Source organism: Takifugu rubripes, chromosome 17, assembly GCF_901000725.2.
Source record: "Takifugu rubripes chromosome 17, fTakRub1.2, whole genome shotgun sequence".
NCBI lineage: Eukaryota > Metazoa > Chordata > Actinopteri > Tetraodontiformes > Tetraodontidae > Takifugu > Takifugu rubripes.
Window position 1 is genome coordinate 8834847 of NC_042301.1, and position 19798 is coordinate 8854644.

The following is a 19798-nucleotide window of genomic DNA, read 5'->3' on the forward strand; positions in this document are numbered from 1 at the left end:
TAAATATTTGATGCCTCTGATTCTCATATGGTCAGACAAAAACAAGGCAATGTGTCATCTCAGGAACCTGTTAAAGGCAAGCTGGACCAGTTCATTGTTGCGTTTTATTTGTTCAATAGTGTCTTGTCCTTGGATGTGCACAATAGGACCATAAATCTGTCATAAACTTCATTTTGACAGTTATTTCTTGGCTTTACTGCACATAAAAAATGCAGGGTCACAGCAACCGGACAGACTTATTCAAGGCCAAAATAGAAAATAATTAAGACGGAAGAAAAACATTTGAAAGTTTCTCTTTTGTGAGTCCCAACTCTCAGATTTCTATTCAGAGCTATGAACGTCCACTGGTCTTTGTTAACACTTGTGATGTTTTCTGTTGTCCTGCCTCAGGAGAAACTTTCAACACTGAGACAAACATGAAATCCTACAGTAAAAAACACGATTGAGGTCAAAGAATAAATTATTAATGTAGGCAAATTAACCAAGAGGATATTTATAAAAGCCATCATTGTTCTGATTAAGTTAGAAAGCATCGATTCAAAAGGTCAAAGCTTCTAGTCCAGCGGGCTTTGAAAGATGAGTCTGACACAACTGGACTCCTCCAGCGGCTGGATGCAGAACGGACAGGCGGCGTGGAAGGCGTGGGTGCCGTGGGGCAGCAGGATCTGACTCCAGTACATTGCCGTCTTCTCAGAGCACACGTGGCCACAGGGAACAAAGGAGTGGGTGGGGGACTCAGCGTCCACGTAGAAGCCCGCCTCACAGCCGAGCCACAGTGGCACGTAGGAGCCCCGTGCCCGACACATGGGGCACTCGCGTTCCTGGCACTCAGGGTCACGGTGCCCACCCCAGCCGTGGTAGCCGTGCACGTGACCACAGCACAGGTACGCCCAGGGCTGCTTCTCATCCAGGACGTCCTTGCGGCGAAGGCTGGGGAAGGCTAGAGTGTTAAACCCCACCGGGCACTGCGGCCGCCCTGCATTCAGCTCATGCCGCAGCGCCTCCAGGTGCTTCACAGTGGGTGTGGTCGCCAGGCCCTCGGCTGTCCGCCACAGCAGGGTGGCCCCGCACAGGTCGATGAGAGAGCCGTCCACCAACTCGTTAGACTCTGGGTCCACCTGAGGGACGGAGGACACGGGTAGTGCAGTAAACTTTACTTTTGCTGCCATTAACAACACATTTCTGCATAATCATTTGACAGACTACTGGTTGTTGTCTGTCCATCATCATGCACAGGGGCAGACACTGAAGCCCACAGACAACATTAGCAGAAGAGCAAAAGTAGCTGGACTCTTTTGATTTAGAAAAGGCTCAGGCCTGCACTGGAACCAGAATTGTCACATCTAGCCCCATTTCTGGAGCTTGGTTTCGGTTCACTACTACATCCAGGTGACTAGCAGTGGCAATGCTAACACCTGAGCTCCACCCACCATTCTGCCTCTCTGCTGTGAAGATCGGGTCTCTCGCAGTGAGAAGACGTTGCCACAGACGGAGATTTCCCTCCACTGGCCTGGTTTAGAACCTTGGCTGAAACCCTGGTGTGGGTGCATCACCAAGATGCCGTTGGTGGTCAGTCCGTCCATCAGCCCATCCTGCATCCTCCACTTAGCCGCCTTTTCCTGCCGATGGCAGAAGCACTTTATCATTTTCCTGCTCAGTTTGCATAAATCATACGTGTTAATTTGCAGGTCACCCCGAGGAAGATGTTCTTGGAGGAGTCGAAGCCTGCAGCAAAGATGCGTGCAGAGTAGGGCGGGTTTCTCTGGCAAATTATGCGGCAGGCAAAGCGGGAGATAGTACTCTGAATCAGAGGACCCTCTTGGTTCATGGGGGCCATGTCAGTCACCACGAAGTCGATGGGATTCTCGGTAGAACGGCCAATCTACAAGGAAACAGACAGGAGGAGCTGGATGAAGAAGCCAGCCAGCCAATCAGAGTGCGGCACCATTTTATTCTGTATGTTTGATCTCTGAGCTTTTGATCTGGTGACTCTCTGAGCTCTCAGTAAATTTGTTCCTTCACAAACTGAGTCAGACCAGAAAGACTAAAGTTCTGCCTGCTCTCCTGCGGAGACACATGTGGCTGTGGCACCTGAAACATGTCGCTGGTGCCGTCATGCGTGTACTCCACCACCACTGTCTGAGCCCGGGACAGTGTGTAGGAGATGCTGTGCTGCTCCTTGTTGCTGATCGCCTGCAGAATCAGAATAGCGTCAGAACTGGGAATGGCATGGCGCCACCCGGCAGGCACCGATAGGGCTCCTGGTCGGACCTGTGAGCAACATCTGATGTGCCAACGCTAACCTTGGCCGCCTGTGGCGTGCAGGATGCATGGATGGTGCTGGGCTTCACACCATTGGCCTTGTTTCTGCGACACAGTGAAAAGCGACTCTTCCGCCTCCCCTTGTCGCCACTGGGCAGAGCACCATTACACCTAAGGGAGAGCATCAGGACCCGTCACAGGAGGTTCTGTTCTGTCACAATGGAGGGGGAGCTTCTGTCTGTGGCGTTCAACTGACTTATTCTTCACAGTTGTTTCAATATTGGTAATTTCCTTCAAATATAGACATCATCTGTCTGAAAATGGATCGAGAGAACCAACAGGAAACACATTTCTGCTCTGAATGATGTCAGAGCAGAGTCAGACTAGATAAAACTTCCATGACCTTCTTGAGCATTGCTTCCTGTTCAGGGCACCATGCCTGAGGCTATACCAGGGACCCTGCAGCAGGGGCAGAGGTGGTCCTGAGCTGCAGCTCCACAAACCAAAAGTCTGTTTCTTTGTTTGCGCCACTGTCTTTTCTGACAAATGCAACAAAGGTGAAACAGACTGAGAGAGCAAAGAGACCACAGCCAGAACCACAGAGCAGCCAGATCACGCCAACACTACAACGGCAGAAGCTTTTGCTGATCTAACGAACAGAGAGACAACAGTCAGCAGATTCCTGCCAGGCCGGGACAGCATCTTACCCCAGCACCAGCAGCTCTCCATACTTGACTGAGCCTTTGCTGGACGTGTTGTCCTGACCCAGCGAGAACATCTCTGCGACCTTCAGGGGTGAGGAAGGGGCGAGGACCTCTCAGAGTGTCTCCATGGGGGTAGTGACGCTCCTCACCTGGAACCAGAGCAGAAGACTTCATCACAAATCAAACATATCATAACACTTCAGATGGAGGGTGAAGCATACTGTATGTCCCTGTCCGTAAGTACAGTCCAACTACATGATCTCTGAAATGGGCTCACATTCATCCAGCACAGCCTGAAACTGTCAGTTCCATCTGACACTCAGTCAGAACAGAAACAGGCCAGGGTTTGATTCAGGGTCAGGAGGTCAGAGAGCAGAGAGCAGAAGATACGAGGCGGCGGTCCACTTCTGTTGGTCCTAGCAGGTTAGGACAGACTCGTCATTACAAAGCTGGTACTAAACTTCAGAGTCTGACTCCAGAACCATCTGAACCTGCTGGGAGGGAAAGTCCTCCATCAAAACTGCTCCTGGAAACATCCCAACAGGGTTCTGCCAGGGATGCCACGAAAGCTGGAGACATTTATTTTCCTCCACTCTTCCTCTTTTCTTCTGTTGTGGATTACTCTGATTACTGGCGTCCTTCCTGTTTGGATACTTGTGCTGTACATATACGAGTTGTGGACCAGCACACATGTCTGAGCTTATTACCTACAGCAACATCACCATAGCAACAGAGAACCATAAAGCCTGTCAAACACACCAAACTCAGACAGAGTGATGTCATACAGACCATCAGCAGAAGTCCCCTAATCCCATTACTGCACCAGAAAACAGATTATATCAGCCCAGTTAAAAGTCAAATGAGGATTTTTCTGTCAAATCATGAAGACATGCAGCAGTTAAGAAATCAGAGATCTGACTGAGATCAACATTGCTGAGTCCTGTTTTATTACAGCAGAAAACAAGAACCTCAAACATAAAAGTCTCCTAAGCCTAAAAGAGCCTTATCCAACAGATTCAGCCTGCAGCATTTATCAGTGTTCAGCCCGGCAGGATGTACTTTGACGCCTGCAGGCCAGTATCAGTGGACTGGGTCCATCTAGACAGACATTGGACAATAACCACCAACTTTCCAGTTTTTACTGGGGGAACAAAGGCAGCGTCTGCTGGGACAGATGCTCCGATGGTGTCTGTTCACCAGAACAAAAGGAGCCACCAATGCTCCTGGAGCTGCTGGGAGCAATGGAGACAAACCAGATAAACACAGCAGAGTGGGAACACTGGGAGGCGGCAGCTTCTTTGTCCACCTTTGACTTCTTTTGTATGTTTAATAGTATCATATTTTCTTCAAAGCTTCTTAAATTATTGAGCTTTGTCAAAAAGCATTAGGAAAAGACCAATATAACGCACAAAGAAGACCCTTTAACGACACTAAACTACGGCTGCTCACGAAACTCGGATAGAAAATAAACATGAAAATCACAAAGAAACAGTTTAGGAAAGAAAATACACATAAAATGTAACATAATAATGTAATATACCTTAAACAATAGCTTAGAATGATGTAATAACATTAAAACATCTGTTTAACTCTGATATCTACGGGTTAACGTGATAAATGAACAGAAGTCAAAGAGATAAACGATAAAAGGCAGATGAGTGAAAGACAATCCTCACTTTAGTTTACAACTAGATTTAATCATTAGCTCCACATTAGCAGGCTAATGCGCTGCTACAAGCTTTAAACTGAAGAACTTCATTAAATGGGACAGTTCTATATGTTAAACTTGGGCACTAAAAATGAAAATATACACGATCACTTAAAGAATTAAGACTTTTAAAAGCAACAGTCTGAACAACAAACTTACCAGAGTCAAAACATTTCTGCTCCTTTACCAACAGGTTTCGCCTGTTTCCGGGCAGATAAGTGAGGTTCTGTACGGTACCAGTGCTGGTACTGGTCCTTCGGCGAGCCTGAGCCAGGAAACAAACGAGCAAAGTCCAACTAAAATAGATGCTCTTTAACTCCGGTTCTGCTCCGATTTAATCCAAGCACTCTCAATCTTTTTAATGAGTTGACCAGAATTACATCCGGACGACCTTTCAAAATAAAAGGTATTTTGGTCAAGTAGGTGGTTTCCGGTGTCATTACCTCCGGGTCGGTCTGTCTGTCTGTCTGTCTGTCTGTCTGTCTGTCTGTCTGCCTGCCTGCCTGCCTGCCTGCCTGCCTGCCTGCCTGCCTGCCTGCCTGCAAAATAACTTCCTGTTATATAGCCTTGTCTAAGACTGCATGTATAGATCCTATAGGTTAAGTCCCAATATGAGTGTAAATGAGCTGATTGGTGGTGGTCTGTTTTGTTTCTACTTGCTCATTCTAAACGTTTGGATGGTTCAGATTTTTAATATTTGCACATAATTGTGATTCTGGCACTGCTACTGTAACATTTGTAATGATCCACTTGTTTTCAGTGAATCGTTTGTGGAATTGTTCTCCATGGAATGTTGTCAGTGGAATGTTGTCAATGGAATGTTGTCAGTGGAATGTTGTCAGTGGAATGTTGTCAATGGAATGTTCTCAGGAGAATTTTGGGGACTCTGCTTGTGTCACTGTGTGTGAACACAAGCAGACAACCAGCAGGATGATTAAATAGTTATAAGACAAAGGAAATGAGTGGACCGTTGTGTGTCTTGCTTCACTTCAGGGAAAAAAACCCCAAAGGATTTAAAGTAGGTTGTTTTACTGTTCTTTTATCATTTTTTACACCAATTACTGTATATGATTTACAGTTTGAAAAATTAAAGCTTAATGAAAACGGTGTGTGAAACAGGGCCTTTGTGTTATAATGTGTGATAAATGTTGGGGTTCAGGGTTGTGTCTGGTTTTTTCCTCCAGGGGGCGTGGAGGAGCTCAATTGGCGGCAGCTGGCGCTACAGTCAGGCGCACCAGTGGGCAATTAACATCTGGTCGCCATCAGGGCCAGAGTGTGTGTGAGTTTTGTGGATTGGTGGCGGGAGTGTTGCGGCTTTGTTGGTGTTGCTTCGTGGCTTTGCTTGGTCCGTCTTCCCTGCACTTTCGAGGTCTTAATGCCATTTGCTGGACCTGGGTGGTGCAGGACCTGTCTCCCGAGTTCCAGGGGGACTGCTTCTGTTCGAGGACTCACTTGTGACCTGCGAAGGGCAGACGCTTACTCCCAATCTCCCTGCAGTCCAGGAGGACTGCTTCTGTCTTCTGTGTCTCTTGGGCACATTCGAGGTCTTCATGCCATTTGCTGGGCTGGTGAGCGTGCCGCACCGGACTCCCGAGTTCTCTGCAGTCCAGGGGGACTGCTTCTGGTTGAGGACTCACCGGTGGACCTGTGAAGGGCAGACTCTGACTCCTGAGCTACCTGCAGTCCCGTAAGTCTTTTTGTGTGTTCCCTTGACAATAAAACTCATTCGGACCACTTGTGTCCTGGCCTGCGTTCAGGTTCTGTTAAAAAGCTACGTACCGCAACAGAACACTCTGGCCATTGTGGACCCGGCGGGTCAGGACGCGGTGGTGCTTCAGATCCAACCCCTCACCCCTTCCCTGACATTAACCTCCCCCGTTGCTTCTGCTGTGCCCACCTTGATGGGCCTTGTAGGGCCCCAGGAGGCGCCCATTGAGGGGAAGGTAATGTTGGGGTTCAGGGTTGTGCCTGTTTTTTTCCTCCAGGGGGCGTGGAGGAGTTCGATTGGTGGCAGCTGGTGCTGCAGGCAGGTGCACCTTGTCGCGGAATTTTAGCCGTTTCGAGAAGTAAACGATGAATCTAAGTTACTGCGTAGGAGATGGTTTATTCAGTCAGTTGGTCAGGATACATGCACGGAAGCATGCAGAGAGATCTACCTATGCATACACAGTTCTGATCTTATATAGCCAGAGGCCCGCCTCCAAGGCGCGGACACAGGACGTCTGCACAGCGTGTGCGCGCTGCATGCACAGGACACAGGAAGAAGTTGAATGGCTGAGAATGTCCCCCTCCTCAGTCGTTTGACGCAGGTCTCCTTTGAACCTCAGGGCGCCTTTGTTTACTGTAAATGCATGAGGTGCCAAACAGGCTTATGTGGTCTCCCAATCTCCACCACACCATTCCTAATTTCCATTTCTTTTGCACTCAAATTCCATTTCAACCTGTGGGCAATTAACATCTGGTCGCCTACTTAAGGAGGGAGCGCCTGCCCATCAGGGCCAGAGTGTGTGTGAGTTTTGTGGAGTGGCGGCGGGAGTGTTGCGGCTTTGTTGGTGTGGCCACAAAAGCTTTGCTTGGTCCGTCTTCCCTGCACATTTGAGGTCTTCATGCTGTTATCTGTCCCAGCAGAGCTATGACACACCTGACGGAAAGTTTAACCTTTTACTGTCTAGACTATGTGGCAAAGCCAGGGATGTGGTAAAAGTGTCACTAAGCTGCCGCCAAGACTTGTGTGCTGATGAGTTGATTGATGCTGTGTTCGACGTCCTGAAGCGCAATTTCGGCGAGCTGCCGTGTTTCAACCTGCCAATGAGGGACTTCTACAACACAGTGCCAAGAGTGGGTGAGGATGCTATGGATTCTTGGATTCGCCTAAACAAGGCCATTGATGCAGCTGATGAGTGCCTTGGCAGGCGAGGCAGGCAGGTGGAAGACCCGAAGTGGAAGTTGTCATAATGTTCGTTTCTCATTGTCCTGATCCCACCCTTGCCTTGTCATTCCAACTCAAGCCTCCTGAAGATTGGACTGTGGCTGAGGTGCAGAATCCCTTAGACAATCATGTTGGCATGGTCAGAAGGGCGATGGTTCATTCTCAACACGCTATGAGTGTAGCTGTCCCTAACCCATACCCTGTTAGCCATACCTGGCAACCCCACCTTAGTGGTGCAGCTTCCTCAGTGACTGATGGTTCATGTCGCCCCATGCCTCCTCTCCAACCATTGATGTCCCTGGTCAGCCTCAGCTGACAAGCACTCCATCCTGCCCACATCAACCACATACGTCTGCACCATCAACACCGCCTGTCTCCAGTTCTCTGTCTATTGAACCTGCAGTTCAACAGATGGCCGACATGTTTGGTAGAGCCATCTCTGTGCACTGCATCTCTCACCACTGGCCGTGGAGATCAGCAGCGTCCTGGCCGTCCACAAAGCCGTCAGAGCCTTCAACATGCCGCAAGTTTGTGGATCTAGTGATCACACAACCTACGCACACTGTAGACTGTTTAAATTGTGTCTCAACTGTTTTGGCTCTGGACACATGAAACATGACTGCACACAGATTGCTCAGCATGACGTCCGCCCCTGTTCCCTCCAGCGCTGGTTTAAACTAGTCAGCCCATGTGACGAGAGGGGTAACATAGGCAACGCAGACAACACCCTCACCAATGAACCTGATGTATGCTCTGTGTATACAAATTGCTGTGAAAAATTAAGTGATGATAAGACTGTAATCTTAGTGGGGTCACAGAGGGTTTTATACACCCGTTTTGATTAGTGACAAGGTCACACTGAGGGGGATGCTTGATTCAGGTAGCGTGTCTTGCACATTGAGCGAAGAAGCGGAGTGGAGGCTAAGAGGGAATGGTTTTGTTCTTAACCCTGTGCCTGTCCCAGAGAGTGTGGTCCTTGTGGGTTGTGGCGGCCTTCTCACACAACCAAGATGCATCTATGTTTTGAACATTGAAATTTATGGGTTGAGGTTTGAGGTGCCAACGTTCCTAGTGCCTGGACAGAAAGATGAATTGATCATTGGGAGCAATGTCCTCCGGCCTATCATTCAGAAGATCTGACCCAAATAATTGGGAACTTGCATCAGCTAGTAATGCAGATCCAGGCTGTGAACAGTTCCTCCAGCTCCTGAGCTGTATTTCATGTTTGTCAGGTCCTGAGTTGCCAGGTAAGATCAGCACAGTTAAGTTGAGGCAGGCTGTCACCTTGCTGCCTCGGCAGGAGTATGTGGTGTGGGGGAAGTTACCGCCTTCTGCTCTTGTGTAAACAGGGAGCACTGTCGTTGTTGAGCCATTATCTTCTTGTTCCTCCCCAAGAAACATAATGGTAGGCCGGGTTATAACACCTATGTGGGGTGACCGCTGGATCCCTTTGAAGGTCCTCAATCCCACCAATGAGGCTGTGACACTGCGCTCTAATACAAAAGTTGCTGATGTATTCCCATGTGTTGCTGCAGAGGATTTGGCTTTTTCACAGGGCCTGTGAAGACCCAGCCAGGACTGTCAGAGGGTCCCCCTGCCCTGCCACAGCAGGTACAGGATCCGAAGAGACTGCTGAAGGACTGTGGTTTAGGTGATGTTGACATCAACAGTTGTGAGGTTTCCAGTGAATCGAAGAGAAAACTGGCTGAGATTATGTTGTCTGAAGAGAATTGTCTTTATCTTGTTACTATGTGTTATACCATATGTTCCTGTCTTCTGTTAGAAGTACTTTAGAAGTTCGGTATGGTAGAATTTTTAGCAAGTGTAATAAAGATCAGAGACATTCCTTTGACAGGATTGTTGTTTAGACAGTTGTAATCTCAGGAGACAATCAGGCTGGAGGTGTTAAACATACGTCATAAAAAGGGACAGCATTGTGGTGATGATAAGCTGATTTGCATGAAGAATGTGAACTTTGATCTGGCCACCTGGGAAGACAATGGAGAAGAAGGACTGTACCAACATCAAATGGGACTGGAAGAAGAGGATGAGGTCATCCAAGAAGAAGGACTGGATTGGACTGTATGAACATTAATAATTTGCATCTGTGTTTCTATAAAAGACTGGGCCAAGGGATAGTTAGGTTGTCAGACTTCATGCCCTGGCAATGGACTCTGTTATTGTAGGGTTATGAACTGGCCCGGAGCTCTGTAATATTTGTATCTTGAATTGGTTCTATTGTTAAATACATTTTTAAATTGGCATTATTCTTCTTGAAGTCTTCATTCAAAGAACACGCGGATTAGCACTGACACACGAGAGGTATTGCGATCCAACATGTCCTATGAGGATGTATCTTCTAGGGACAAGCTAGATTGTGGTGAGGTAAAGGATTTTGTCCACCATATCCACCTCTCCGATGACCGCCCCTTTCGGCTGCCCTATCACAGGGTGCCGCCAGCACACTACCAACAGTTATGCGAAGTGCTTTCAGACATGGAGATGAAAGGCATTATCAGTAAGTCCACCAGTGAATATGCCTCACTCTTAGTGATGGTCTGGAAGAAGTCTGGTGACCTGAGAATATGCAGTGACTTCTGTTGGCTCAATGCAAAGACTGTGAAGGATGCTCACCCTCTGCTCCATCAAGCGGACTGTCTCGCCGCCTTTGGTGGCAACACCCTGTTCAGTACCATGGACCTGACATCAGGATTTTATAACATTCCCCTCCATGAGTCTGACAGGCATTTCACAGCTTTTACCACTCCTTTGGGTCTTTATGAATATAACTGCCTGCCCCAAGGTCTGTGTAACAGTCCAGCATCCTTTATGAGAATGATGCTCAGCATTTTCGGTGATCTAAACTTCTCCAGTCTTCTATGCTATCAGGACGACCTGCTGGTGTTTGCACCCTTGGAGGAAGGGACATTGGCAAGGTTGGAGCTGGTTTTCAGTCGTCTGCGGGCCAACAACTTTAAGCTTGCACAAAAAAAGTGCCACTTCCTGCGACGGTCTGTGAGGTTCCTGGGTCATGTAGTTTATGCTGAAGGTGTTTCTGTTGACCAAGAAAAGATAAAGGTCATTACCAAACTTCCAGAAAGAAGACCTAATGGATCCTGATGGCTGCACACCATCTCAGCAGAAATTGAGATCCTTCCTTGGTATAAGCTCTGTTTTACCAACACTTCATCCCTGCTTGCTCTCGTATTGCAAAGCCACTTTATGCACTTACAGCAGGCCAGAAGAGAAAGATGAAGTGCCAGAATTGTGGGAAAGCAGGGACTTACAGCAAATTAACACCCTAAGGTTGGACACCTACCTGTGAGAAGGCATTTGAGGCACTCAAGGCTGCACTCTTGGGCTGTATGGTGCTGGCTCACCCAGATTTTAGCCGACCATTTATTCTCTCCACTGATGCATCTATGGATGGGTTAGGAGCAGTTTTATCCCAAGTTCCGGCCGGTGAGGAGAGAGTGTGGTAAATTTCTTCTGGTGATGTGCTGATGAAAAAGGAATCTTCGTAGACACCAACTTGTTTATCAGAGATGTTTATTGAAGAGAATGGAACATGTTGATATGGTGCCAGGATGGCTGAAGAAGATAAGGTCTCTAAAACTAAGATCCTCAGCAAAAATCAGGATCTGCTAGGGAACAATACACATTCTTCAGACACTACAAGAGCAAGACCAGTGGCCTTCGCAAGCAAATCTCTCAGTCGCAGCCAAGCCAAGTACCCTGCCCATAGACTTGAATTCTTAGTGCTAAAGTGGGCTGTGTGTGATAAGTTCAGTCATTGGCTGAAAGGTCATAAGTTTACTGTCTGGACTGATAACAATCCTCTCACATACATCCTGACTAAGCCAAAGCTGGATGCCTGTGAGCAGTGCTGGGTTTCCAAGCTTGCACCATACTGTTTCGAGATCAAGTATGTTCCTGGCAAGCTGAATGTTGATGCAGATGACTTAAGCAGGAGTCCATTTGTGAAGCCACTGGTCCAATGTCTCCTGTCAGAGCCTTACCCTGACTGATGGAGCGAGCATGTGGAATGAATGATGAAGCTCTGCAGGATGTTTTCCGATTGCCATGTCAGCCCCAGTCGTTGGATGGTCCACTCCTCTCCACTGCTGCCAATATGTCTATGTCAGAAGAGGATGTCTCCTCAGTCCTGTCCTCCATCAGTGATTGGGACTCAGCTCCCCAACTGCCTGCAGCATCTCTTGTTGACCACCTCCCAGACATGGTCCGAGCTTAGATGTTTTCACTGCTCTGTCTGCTGCTGACCTCCTGTCCCACCAGACACAGGACCCTGCTGTCTCTAGGGTGCTATATTTTGTTGAGCAGAAGCGCCGCCCATCTAGGCGTGAACGTTGCCATGAGAGTCGGGAGACTCTGCACCTGGGACAGGGCACTGGGACAAACTAATTCTTCTGGATGGCATCCTCTATCAGGTCTCAAAGGACCCTATGAGTAAGCACAAGAGGTTCCAGTTTGTTGTCCCCATCTCTCTGAAGTCTGTGTGGTGCTGTCTGGTGTTCATAACAATGCAGGTCAACAGGGTCAGCCACGCACCCTCTCTTTGGCTCGGCAGCGCTTCTTCTGGCACGATATGGAGAAGGATGTATGCAGTCACGTCAGGAACTGTCACAGATGTGCCCTCAGTAAAACCCCAGAACCAGCCATTAGAGCCCCTTTGGAGAGTATCAAGACCACTGCGCCATTGGAGCTTGTATGCATAGACTTTTGGTCAGCTGAGAACAACAACAACAAATCTGTGGATGTCCTTGTGATCACTGATCATTTTACCAAGCTGGCCCATGCTTTCCAGTGTCAGGACCAGACTGCGAAGAGAGTGGCTAAGAAACTCTGGGATGGATTCTTCTGTGTCTATGGATTTCCCCAGTGCATCCACACTGACCAGGGAGCAAATTTTGAGAGTGAGCTGCTGGCTGAACTTTTGATGCTGAGTGGTGTCAGCAAGTCCCACACCTCCCCTTATCACCCGATGGGTAACGGGGCAGCAGAGAGGTTTAACCGCACTCTGGGGAACATGTTGAGCTCTTTACCCACACGATCAAAACAGAAATGGCCAAAGATGATTCAATCGCTGACATTTGCATATAACTGTACTGTCCATGAAACCACAGGGTTTGCGCCATTCTATTTAATGTTTGGGAGGGTCCCCAGGCTGCCAGTTGACCTCATGTTCAAGAGTGTTCTCCAGGATGACACTGTTTGTGACTATGCCACTTACGTCAAGTCTCTGGTGGATGATCTGAGCTCGGCCATGCTCCAAGCTCAGCGTAGTAGCACCAAGGAGGAGAAACATCAGTCAGATCAGTATAACAAGAGAGCAAAAAGCCTGCCTCTGTCTGTTGGGGAGGTACTTGTGGCGAATAAAGGTTCCAGGGGAAAACGGAAGCTTGCTGACAAATGGGAGCTGGTTGTTTACATGGTTGTGACCTTAAAACCTGCCCTGCACATCTACCAAATCAGATATATGGATGGGAATGAGCGTGTGGTACACCGCAACCTCCTCCTTGAGGTGAACTTCTTGCCACAGGATGTGGCTTTGGATGGTGCAGCTGAACCTGTGGACTCTCTGGCTGGTGTTGCTTCTGGACCTGATCTGCATGAAACTAATATGTCAATGCTTCAATGTGCCCCTCTTTGGCTGTGTCCGGCACTTCTTCCAGTACTGTTAGTAGCTCTGATCGCAGATCAGCGTGGGTCCAGCAACTGCCCCCGCCTGTGTCGGAATGTGATGCTGAAGGTGGATTTCCTGATGTCAGTGTTCCTCAGCATTCCCCCACTGAGTCCACCGTCCTCTCCCCTGCTGTCCCTATAGAGTCACTTAGGGATAACCAACGTACTACACGATTTGGCAGAGTCAGTTTATCGCCTGATTGAATCCATCAATCAATCAAATCAATCTTTATTTATATAACAATCGAAATTGTTTCAAGGCGCTTTCCAGAATCCCAGGGCCTAACCCCAGACAAGCAACAGTGGCAAGAAAAAACTCCCCTTTAACAGGAAGAAACCTTGAGCAGGACCAGGCTCATGTAGGGGGACCCTCCTGCATGCTGATGGCCGGCTGGGTAAAGAGAGAGGAGAGGAGAGGAGAGGAGAGGAGAGGAGAGGAGAGGAGAGGAGAGGAGAGGAGAGGAGAGGAGAGGAGAGGAGAGGGAGAGGAGAGGGAGAGGAGAGGCACAGAGCACAGAAACACACACAAAAATACACTATACAGCGGGTCAGCGGGGCCGGAGGTCATCATGCAGCTCCGAAGGTGGCGATACCTGTAAATGAATAGAGGGGTGGGGGGGGGGGGGAAGCAGAAAAACTACACAGGAATCAGCATAACTAGTCTGTTTGATGAATCTATGACTCAGGTTACCTCACTTTTTGGTACCAGGCCTGTTCCATCTCCTGTCATGATTGTGTAGTTTGATGTGCACTGCCATGCCTTAAACCCCAGCCACCTGTGGCTAGGCAGCCATATTTCCCCCTTGAGATGTAAAAGGCATCTCTATTGTATCGATGGAGTTTTCAACAATGTTGTTCTGACTCTTAACTCTTTGAAGAGGTAGCTGTCTAGCTGATTGTGTGATTGTGGCTGATCTTGTATTATGGTGCTGGGTGTTGGGGTGTTTTGTTTTGTTTTGTTTTTTGCTACTCTTTTGGTTTTGTGATTTTGTGTAATTCTGAGGGGGTGAGCGTAACAGGGCCTTTGTGTTATAATGTGTTATAAAGCATTTTTTATTACACAAAATATGGTCTGTTACATGCTCAGCTGTCAAAAATACAGCATTTCCGGTGCTTAACGATGGGTTTGGGAGCTCCGTCCTGCATTTCTTCTTCTGTGGTGACCCTAAAAAAGTGATGGTGATCTCTCTGCCTCTCCCCTTTTGCACAATACTCTCCTGGGAGAGGAACTGGAGCGGGCTGCTAACTGTCTATCCGTGTTATTATTTGTTGCTGCCAGAATAAAAGAAAGTCGCAAGGCAGAGTTCCACATGTGCAAATAATAAATGGTGACAAAGAGTTCTGTCCTTTTAAAATACAGAAGACAAAGAATAGGAACAGACATTACTGAATATATTTATATTTACTTTATATTTTTTAATTTAGTCTCAGAAAATCTTTCTCCAGAAAAGATTAATTCTTAATTATGACAAAAGATATTGTAGCGTGTTGGGGAGGGTCAGAGTGGGAAATTCCCAGCATGCTTTGTAGTAGTGTGTTCTGTGGGTTCAGGTTTGTGTTAACCCTGTTTTTTATTTGTTGTAAATGTTATCCTTTGTAACTTTCAATGTTAATGTTCTATTTATTGAGTTCTGGTCGTTAATGTGTTTAATTACTGTTTTAATTATTGTTTGCACCTGGACACCATAAGCGAGATTATGTGTGTCATTGAAGACTTCCCTTTGTTCGTGTGTTTCCTGTTGAGTGATAACTAAAGTGGCTCTTTCTGCATTTGAACAGCAGAATAAGTTGACTGAAATCTGCATCTAAGTTCTTCCGCAACTCGGTACCCGAGCTCGCCACAATATGATCTATTTTCCAACGTGGACGGGTAACAACAACATTTAAAATACTACTACTATTACTTCTGCTGCTGCTACTACTGATACTAATAATAATAATCACGTCTTCCTGCACCTCACTGCACCGGAAGGAAACGCAAACGCAGTGCGCGCGCGCCTTTGATGACGTTTGATCATACAAGCACACCTGGTAGACCTGCTCGGGACACTCAGGTAAGCTCTTCTTCCTCCTCTTCTTTACCTTCTCTGACATATGACCGTTCTAAAGTGGCTGCACGTGACCGACACAGGAGACGCGTGTGAATCAAGCACGCGGGTTAATGTCATTTCAGATTCTGTCAGTTTATCCTGATTAAATGTGATTTTTGTGATCGGACAGGTCGGCTCGCGCTAGTGGAGGTTTTTATTTTTATTAGTCATGATCGATCAAGCGTTATCATTAAACGTTGCGTGGTATTTCTACTTGACCCTCGTTACCATGGAAACCCTCTGAGCCGGAGTGCACGTGTTTTCAGATTAAGATTCGAGCGTGTGAACATTTCCCTTGAAGGGTTGGAGGATTAGTGGATTCTAGATGTTGAAATGGAGGGTTGAGGACCATCACACACATACACATACACTCACACATACACTTGGCCGTATGTTTTGTTTGCTGACTGTGTTATATGCTAGTAAACAGCATCCATTGTTATTCATACAGGTCTGATGAATAACAACGGATATTTTAATTTACTCCTGAACAAATTATTTAAACAAATTCTCAGTAGTCTGCAGGAGAGTTTGTTAGGTCTGGTTCTTCCAGTGTGTGTGTCTGGGGTGTGTGTGTGTATCTGGGATGTGCGAATGTGTGTCTGGGGGGTGTGAGTGTCTGGGGTGTGTGGCTATGTGTCTGGTGTGTGTGCATGTGTCTGATGTGTGTTTGTGCGTATGTGTGTCTGGGGTGTGTGTTTGGGTGGGGGGTGAGGGGGGTTCCACCTTCCGTCCTGGAGCTGTGTGAATCGTCATAAAAGATGATTTGTGCGTTTGAAGATCTGCCTGGACCAAAAATAGGACATTGCAGATGTGTTGTTCTCTCTTGCTCCATCACACTGATGTTTCTCACATCAAGGTGATCCAGGGCCTCGCAGCTCCAAACATCTGCCAGATTTCACAGAAGGTGACTTTGGGCTGAGAGACGAAGCCAAACAAGTGTTTCCCCCACCCTCTCATGCTGCTACCAACACGTGACCTTCAAACCTGATCAGATACTTAAGGTAATATTAAAAATTGACTTCAGGTAAAAATAGTTCAGACATCACTGATGCTCAGATTTGCTCTCCAACAAGCAGAATCAGGTGTGAAGGAGTATCAGGATGGAGAAGAAGCTGGTTCCTCCTGATAGGTGAGGCAGGCGATGGTGGTGTTTCTGCTAGTTTTGTGCTCTGGATCCGACATCAGCAGGATTGTTGTGTCTGCAGTGGTCAGACTGTCGCTGTCATCATCTTCATGCTTGGACTGGGAGTTTTGCTGCCCTGGAACTTCTTCATCACTGCTTCTCAGGTGTCACCCATAATCTTCCTCCTCTTCAGGGCTTCAGGGCAGTTTATGGAGTTAGTCAATTGTCAGTATAACAAAAGCTCTAAAACACAGCTTCATGAATAATCTTCCTGTCCGATTTCTCTCTTGAAGTACTTTAACCAGCGGCTCAGCTTTACCAACAGCAGCTCTAACAGCACAGCAGAATCCACCAACGACTACAACTACGACAGCTGGATGGTTCTGCTCTCCCAGCTGCCCCTGCTGCTCTTCACACTGCTCAACTCACTCCTGTACCATTGGTGAGGGGGAGAAGGAGGAGCAGGGAGATAAGGGTGGGGGTGGTGCTGGTGGTAGTGGTGAAAAAGATGGTTGTTATGATGGTGGTGGTGATGATGATGGTGGTGGTTATGATGGTGATGATGAGGGTGGTTCTTTAGTGTGAGAGAGCGGCTCCGTGTGACCTTCAGCCTGGTTGGGATCCTCCTCCTCTTCTCCCTCACAGCAGCTCTGGTCCAAGTCCCAATGCACCCAGACACCTTCTTCTCTGTCACCTTGGCAACCATCTGGTTCATCAGCAGTAAGTTTTGGTGGCCCAGAATATCAAAACACAACAGCCAAAACTAACACATAACAATATATTAGTGTGTGTGTGTGTGTGTGTGTGTGTGTGTGTGTGTGTGTGTGCGTGTGCATATGCGTGTGTGCAGCCTGTGGTGCGGTCCTCCAGGCCAGTCTCTTCGGCCTGGTGGGGCTCTTCCCTCCTCGCTACAGCACGCTGTTCATGAGCGGTCAGGGTCTGGCTGGGATCTTTGCCGCAGTCGCAATGCTCCTCTCCATCATCAGTACGTGACCACCTGAACCCACCAAGAGCTTAAAGTCATGCTGAGGGAATGAATCAAGTCTAAATTCTGGGATTTCTTGTTTCCTGGGAAGGTAACGCAGATAAGAGCACAGCCGCAATGGCATACTTCATCACGCCGTGTGTGGCCACAGTGGGAATGCTGGTGTGCTACCTGCTGCTGCCTCACCTGGTGAGGACAGGAATGAGGACCACAATCAGTAAAAAACACCCAAACTTTAGTAGAACACACCAGAGATCTGGCAGGATCTTTATACTGTGGAACAGATGTGAGTCTTCCTGTCTGGTCTGCAGAAATTTGCTGGTTTTTTCCTGAACAGACGTCAGCATGACAGCATGCAGTCACAGGAACTCCTCAGCAGCACCGGTAAGGCTACAGATATGTAGGAGCAGGTTATGCTTAGAGTCATAACTACTGTAGAAAACCAGGTTTAAAAGCTTTGGCTCTGAACTACTGTAGAACCTTTCATCCCATCAGTTCGGCTGTTGGACTGTTGAAATTGTTCATGGTGCCGCTAACGTTCCTTTTGTAGCCTTGAACAGCAAAAACCTGGAGGCCAACGTGACAGATATCCGCCATTCATCAGGTCGGCATCCATCCGTCCCGAACGTCTTCAGGAAGGTGAAGCACTTAAAAATATCCAATAAGTTTACTGCTTAAAGGCATCCGATGGACTACTGTAATCAGATTGGTCCTAATTAGTATCAGTGATGGTGTCCCTGAGCTGATCGCTAGTGCCACTGTGGCTGATTCGTCTTGGGTTTGATAATCTGGAATTTCTTTGCAGATCTGGCTCACGGCGATCTGTGTGACCTGTGTGTTCGCCGTCACGTTGTCTGTGTTTCCTGTCATCGCAGTCCGAGTTCAGACTGTCTACAAGGACGTCGTCACCTGGGGTCAGTCTAGTTCATAATGGCATCATATGATGTTTGGGGGAGGAGCTCCTGATGAGTTCCTGCTAAATTCAGGTGCGACTCTTGTTTCACCCTGTTTGGATGATACTGGAGCCGCCATCAGGGGCGCTCACATGTTCTGGCAGCCATGTTTGTCTTCACACCTTTAACTGAATTTGGGGGAGGTTCTATCTTCTCCAGACAAAGTCTTCACCTGCGTTTGCTGCTTCATCGTGTTCAACACCATGGACTTGGTCGGCCGCAGCTCCGTGTCAATCGTCCAGTGGGTGAGTCCGCCGCCATTGCTGAGCGCTTCCTGTTTTGTTCACTCACCTGAAGGATGTCTTCACAGCCGTCCAGAGACAGTACTCTGCTCCCTGTGGCCGTGCTGTCTCGCCTGATCTTCATCCCTCTGCTTATGCTCTGTAATGTGGAGAACTCCAGATTGCCCACCATTTTCACACATGACGGCGCCTTTGTGGCCATCATGGCGGCGTTTGCCTTCTCCAATGGCTATCTAGCAACCCTCTGCATGGTGTACGCGCCACAGTGAGTAACAGAAAGTGCTGCCTTTTTAAATTGGGAAAATGAAACATTTGTCAGAATCCTTGCTGCTGCATCAGCAGCTCAGAGCTGCCTTAGGGTTCTAACTTTGGCTCTGCTCATCAGGCTGGTGCGAGGGAAGGACTGCGAGACAGCTGGCTCTCTCATGACCTTCTTCCTCATCCTGGGTCTGGCAGTAGGAGCAGCCTTCTCCTTCTTGCTTGGAAGCCTGGTGTAGGATGCCATGGACTGTGTGAGCTCTTGTGGGTCCTTCAGAGAGGAACGCTGTTCTTCACAGTGGTCCACATCAGCCTCCAGTGGAGAGGCTTCAGTCTGAAGTGTGAAAATTCCATTCAAGATTTCAGAAATTGGATTTTTAATTGGATGTTTTGGTCTTATGTTTGGTGTCGCTCCTGAAGTCCATTTCACACTTTATTTAATGCCATAAAAAGAAGCTACTTGAGTTTATCTGTGATGTCTGGCTGATTATTCAATGCTGGTTAACAGACATGAATCTGTGTGCTGTTGAACAAGGTCAAAGCTCAGAACTGGCTGTAATCAGACTTTATTAAATATTCCATTTCCTGCTTTTGCAGTTACACCAGCAATGGTGTGTCCAAGTGTACGTTTGTGGCAGTGTTTCAACTGTAAAAAAGGAGCAGATGGATGGATGTTTCCTCTGACCTCACTTCCTGCCATTTTTCTGAACAGAAAAGAAAAATCTGATGTTTGAAAATGAAATGAAAGACATAGACTAACGTCTGCATCTGAGTTAACTTTATTAACCAACCATCACATGAAGAAAACAACTGAGCAATTACAACCAAAACTCTGATC

The 19798-nt window shown here is 47.6% G+C and overlaps 2 protein-coding genes across 6 annotated transcripts; one reads left to right on the top strand and one right to left on the bottom strand.

The window, feature by feature from the left end:
• Positions 1 to 57: 57 nt before the first annotated feature.
• On the bottom strand, positions 58 to 5099 carry LOC101073311 (E3 ubiquitin-protein ligase pellino homolog 1-like). Its single transcript, XM_003972195.3, has 7 exons — positions 4834 to 5099; positions 2970 to 3115; positions 2304 to 2433; positions 2092 to 2193; positions 1694 to 1882; positions 1431 to 1619; positions 58 to 1118 (listed from the first exon to the last, which is right to left on the bottom strand). Exons 2-7 carry the CDS (start codon positions 3038 to 3040, stop codon positions 555 to 557), a joined length of 1245 nt encoding a protein of 414 aa, XP_003972244.1. The 5' UTR covers positions 3041 to 3115; positions 4834 to 5099; the 3' UTR covers positions 58 to 554.
• A 444-nt stretch (positions 5100 to 5543) lies between these two features.
• LOC101062565 (equilibrative nucleoside transporter 2-like) lies at positions 5544 to 19566 on the top strand. 5 transcript variants are annotated; one of them, XM_029851098.1, is made up of 15 exons: positions 5544 to 5692; positions 5859 to 6361; positions 16256 to 16400; positions 16476 to 16528; positions 16605 to 16686; positions 16816 to 16964; positions 17103 to 17242; positions 17373 to 17507; positions 17599 to 17696; positions 17819 to 17891; positions 18058 to 18146; positions 18313 to 18421; positions 18620 to 18705; positions 18771 to 18967; positions 19088 to 19230. In XM_029851098.1, exons 4-15 carry the CDS (start codon positions 16500 to 16502, stop codon positions 19197 to 19199), a joined length of 1299 nt encoding a protein of 432 aa, XP_029706958.1. In that variant the 5' UTR covers positions 5544 to 5692; positions 5859 to 6361; positions 16256 to 16400; positions 16476 to 16499; the 3' UTR covers positions 19200 to 19230. The 5 variants fall into 5 exon arrangements, with proteins under 5 accessions (XP_029706958.1, XP_029706957.1, XP_003972280.1 ...); XM_029851097.1 differs by lacking the exons at positions 5544 to 5692; positions 5859 to 6361 and adding exons at positions 15032 to 15176; positions 15279 to 15360; XM_003972231.3 differs by lacking the exons at positions 5544 to 5692; positions 5859 to 6361 and adding an exon at positions 15086 to 15360 and having other exon boundaries at positions 19088 to 19566.
• The last annotated feature ends 232 nt before the right edge of the window (positions 19567 to 19798 follow it).

What these genes read in the sequence shown, in the direction of transcription:
- LOC101073311 (XM_003972195.3), bottom strand. Translation starts at nt 3,040, where the DNA reads ATGTTCTCGCTGGGTCAGGACAACACGTCCAGCAAAGGCTCAGTCAAG. An exon ending in GCACCAGCGACATGTTTCAG is followed by an intron (nt 1,883 to 2,091) that starts GTGCCACAGCCA and finishes GTTTCCTTGTAG; the next exon opens with ATTGGCCGTTCTACCGAGAA. An exon ending in CCAAGAACATCTTCCTCGGG is followed by an intron (nt 1,620 to 1,693) that starts GTGACCTGCAAA and finishes TGCCATCGGCAG; the next exon opens with GAAAAGGCGGCTAAGTGGAG.
- LOC101062565 (XM_029851098.1), top strand. Translation starts at nt 16,500, where the DNA reads ATGGAGAAGAAGCTGGTTCCTCCTGATAG. An exon ending in AACCATCTGGTTCATCAGCA is followed by an intron (nt 17,243 to 17,372) that starts GTAAGTTTTGGT and finishes GCGTGTGTGCAG; the next exon opens with CCTGTGGTGCGGTCCTCCAG. An exon ending in CAAGGACGTCGTCACCTGGG is followed by an intron (nt 18,422 to 18,619) that starts GTCAGTCTAGTT and finishes TATCTTCTCCAG; the next exon opens with ACAAAGTCTTCACCTGCGTT.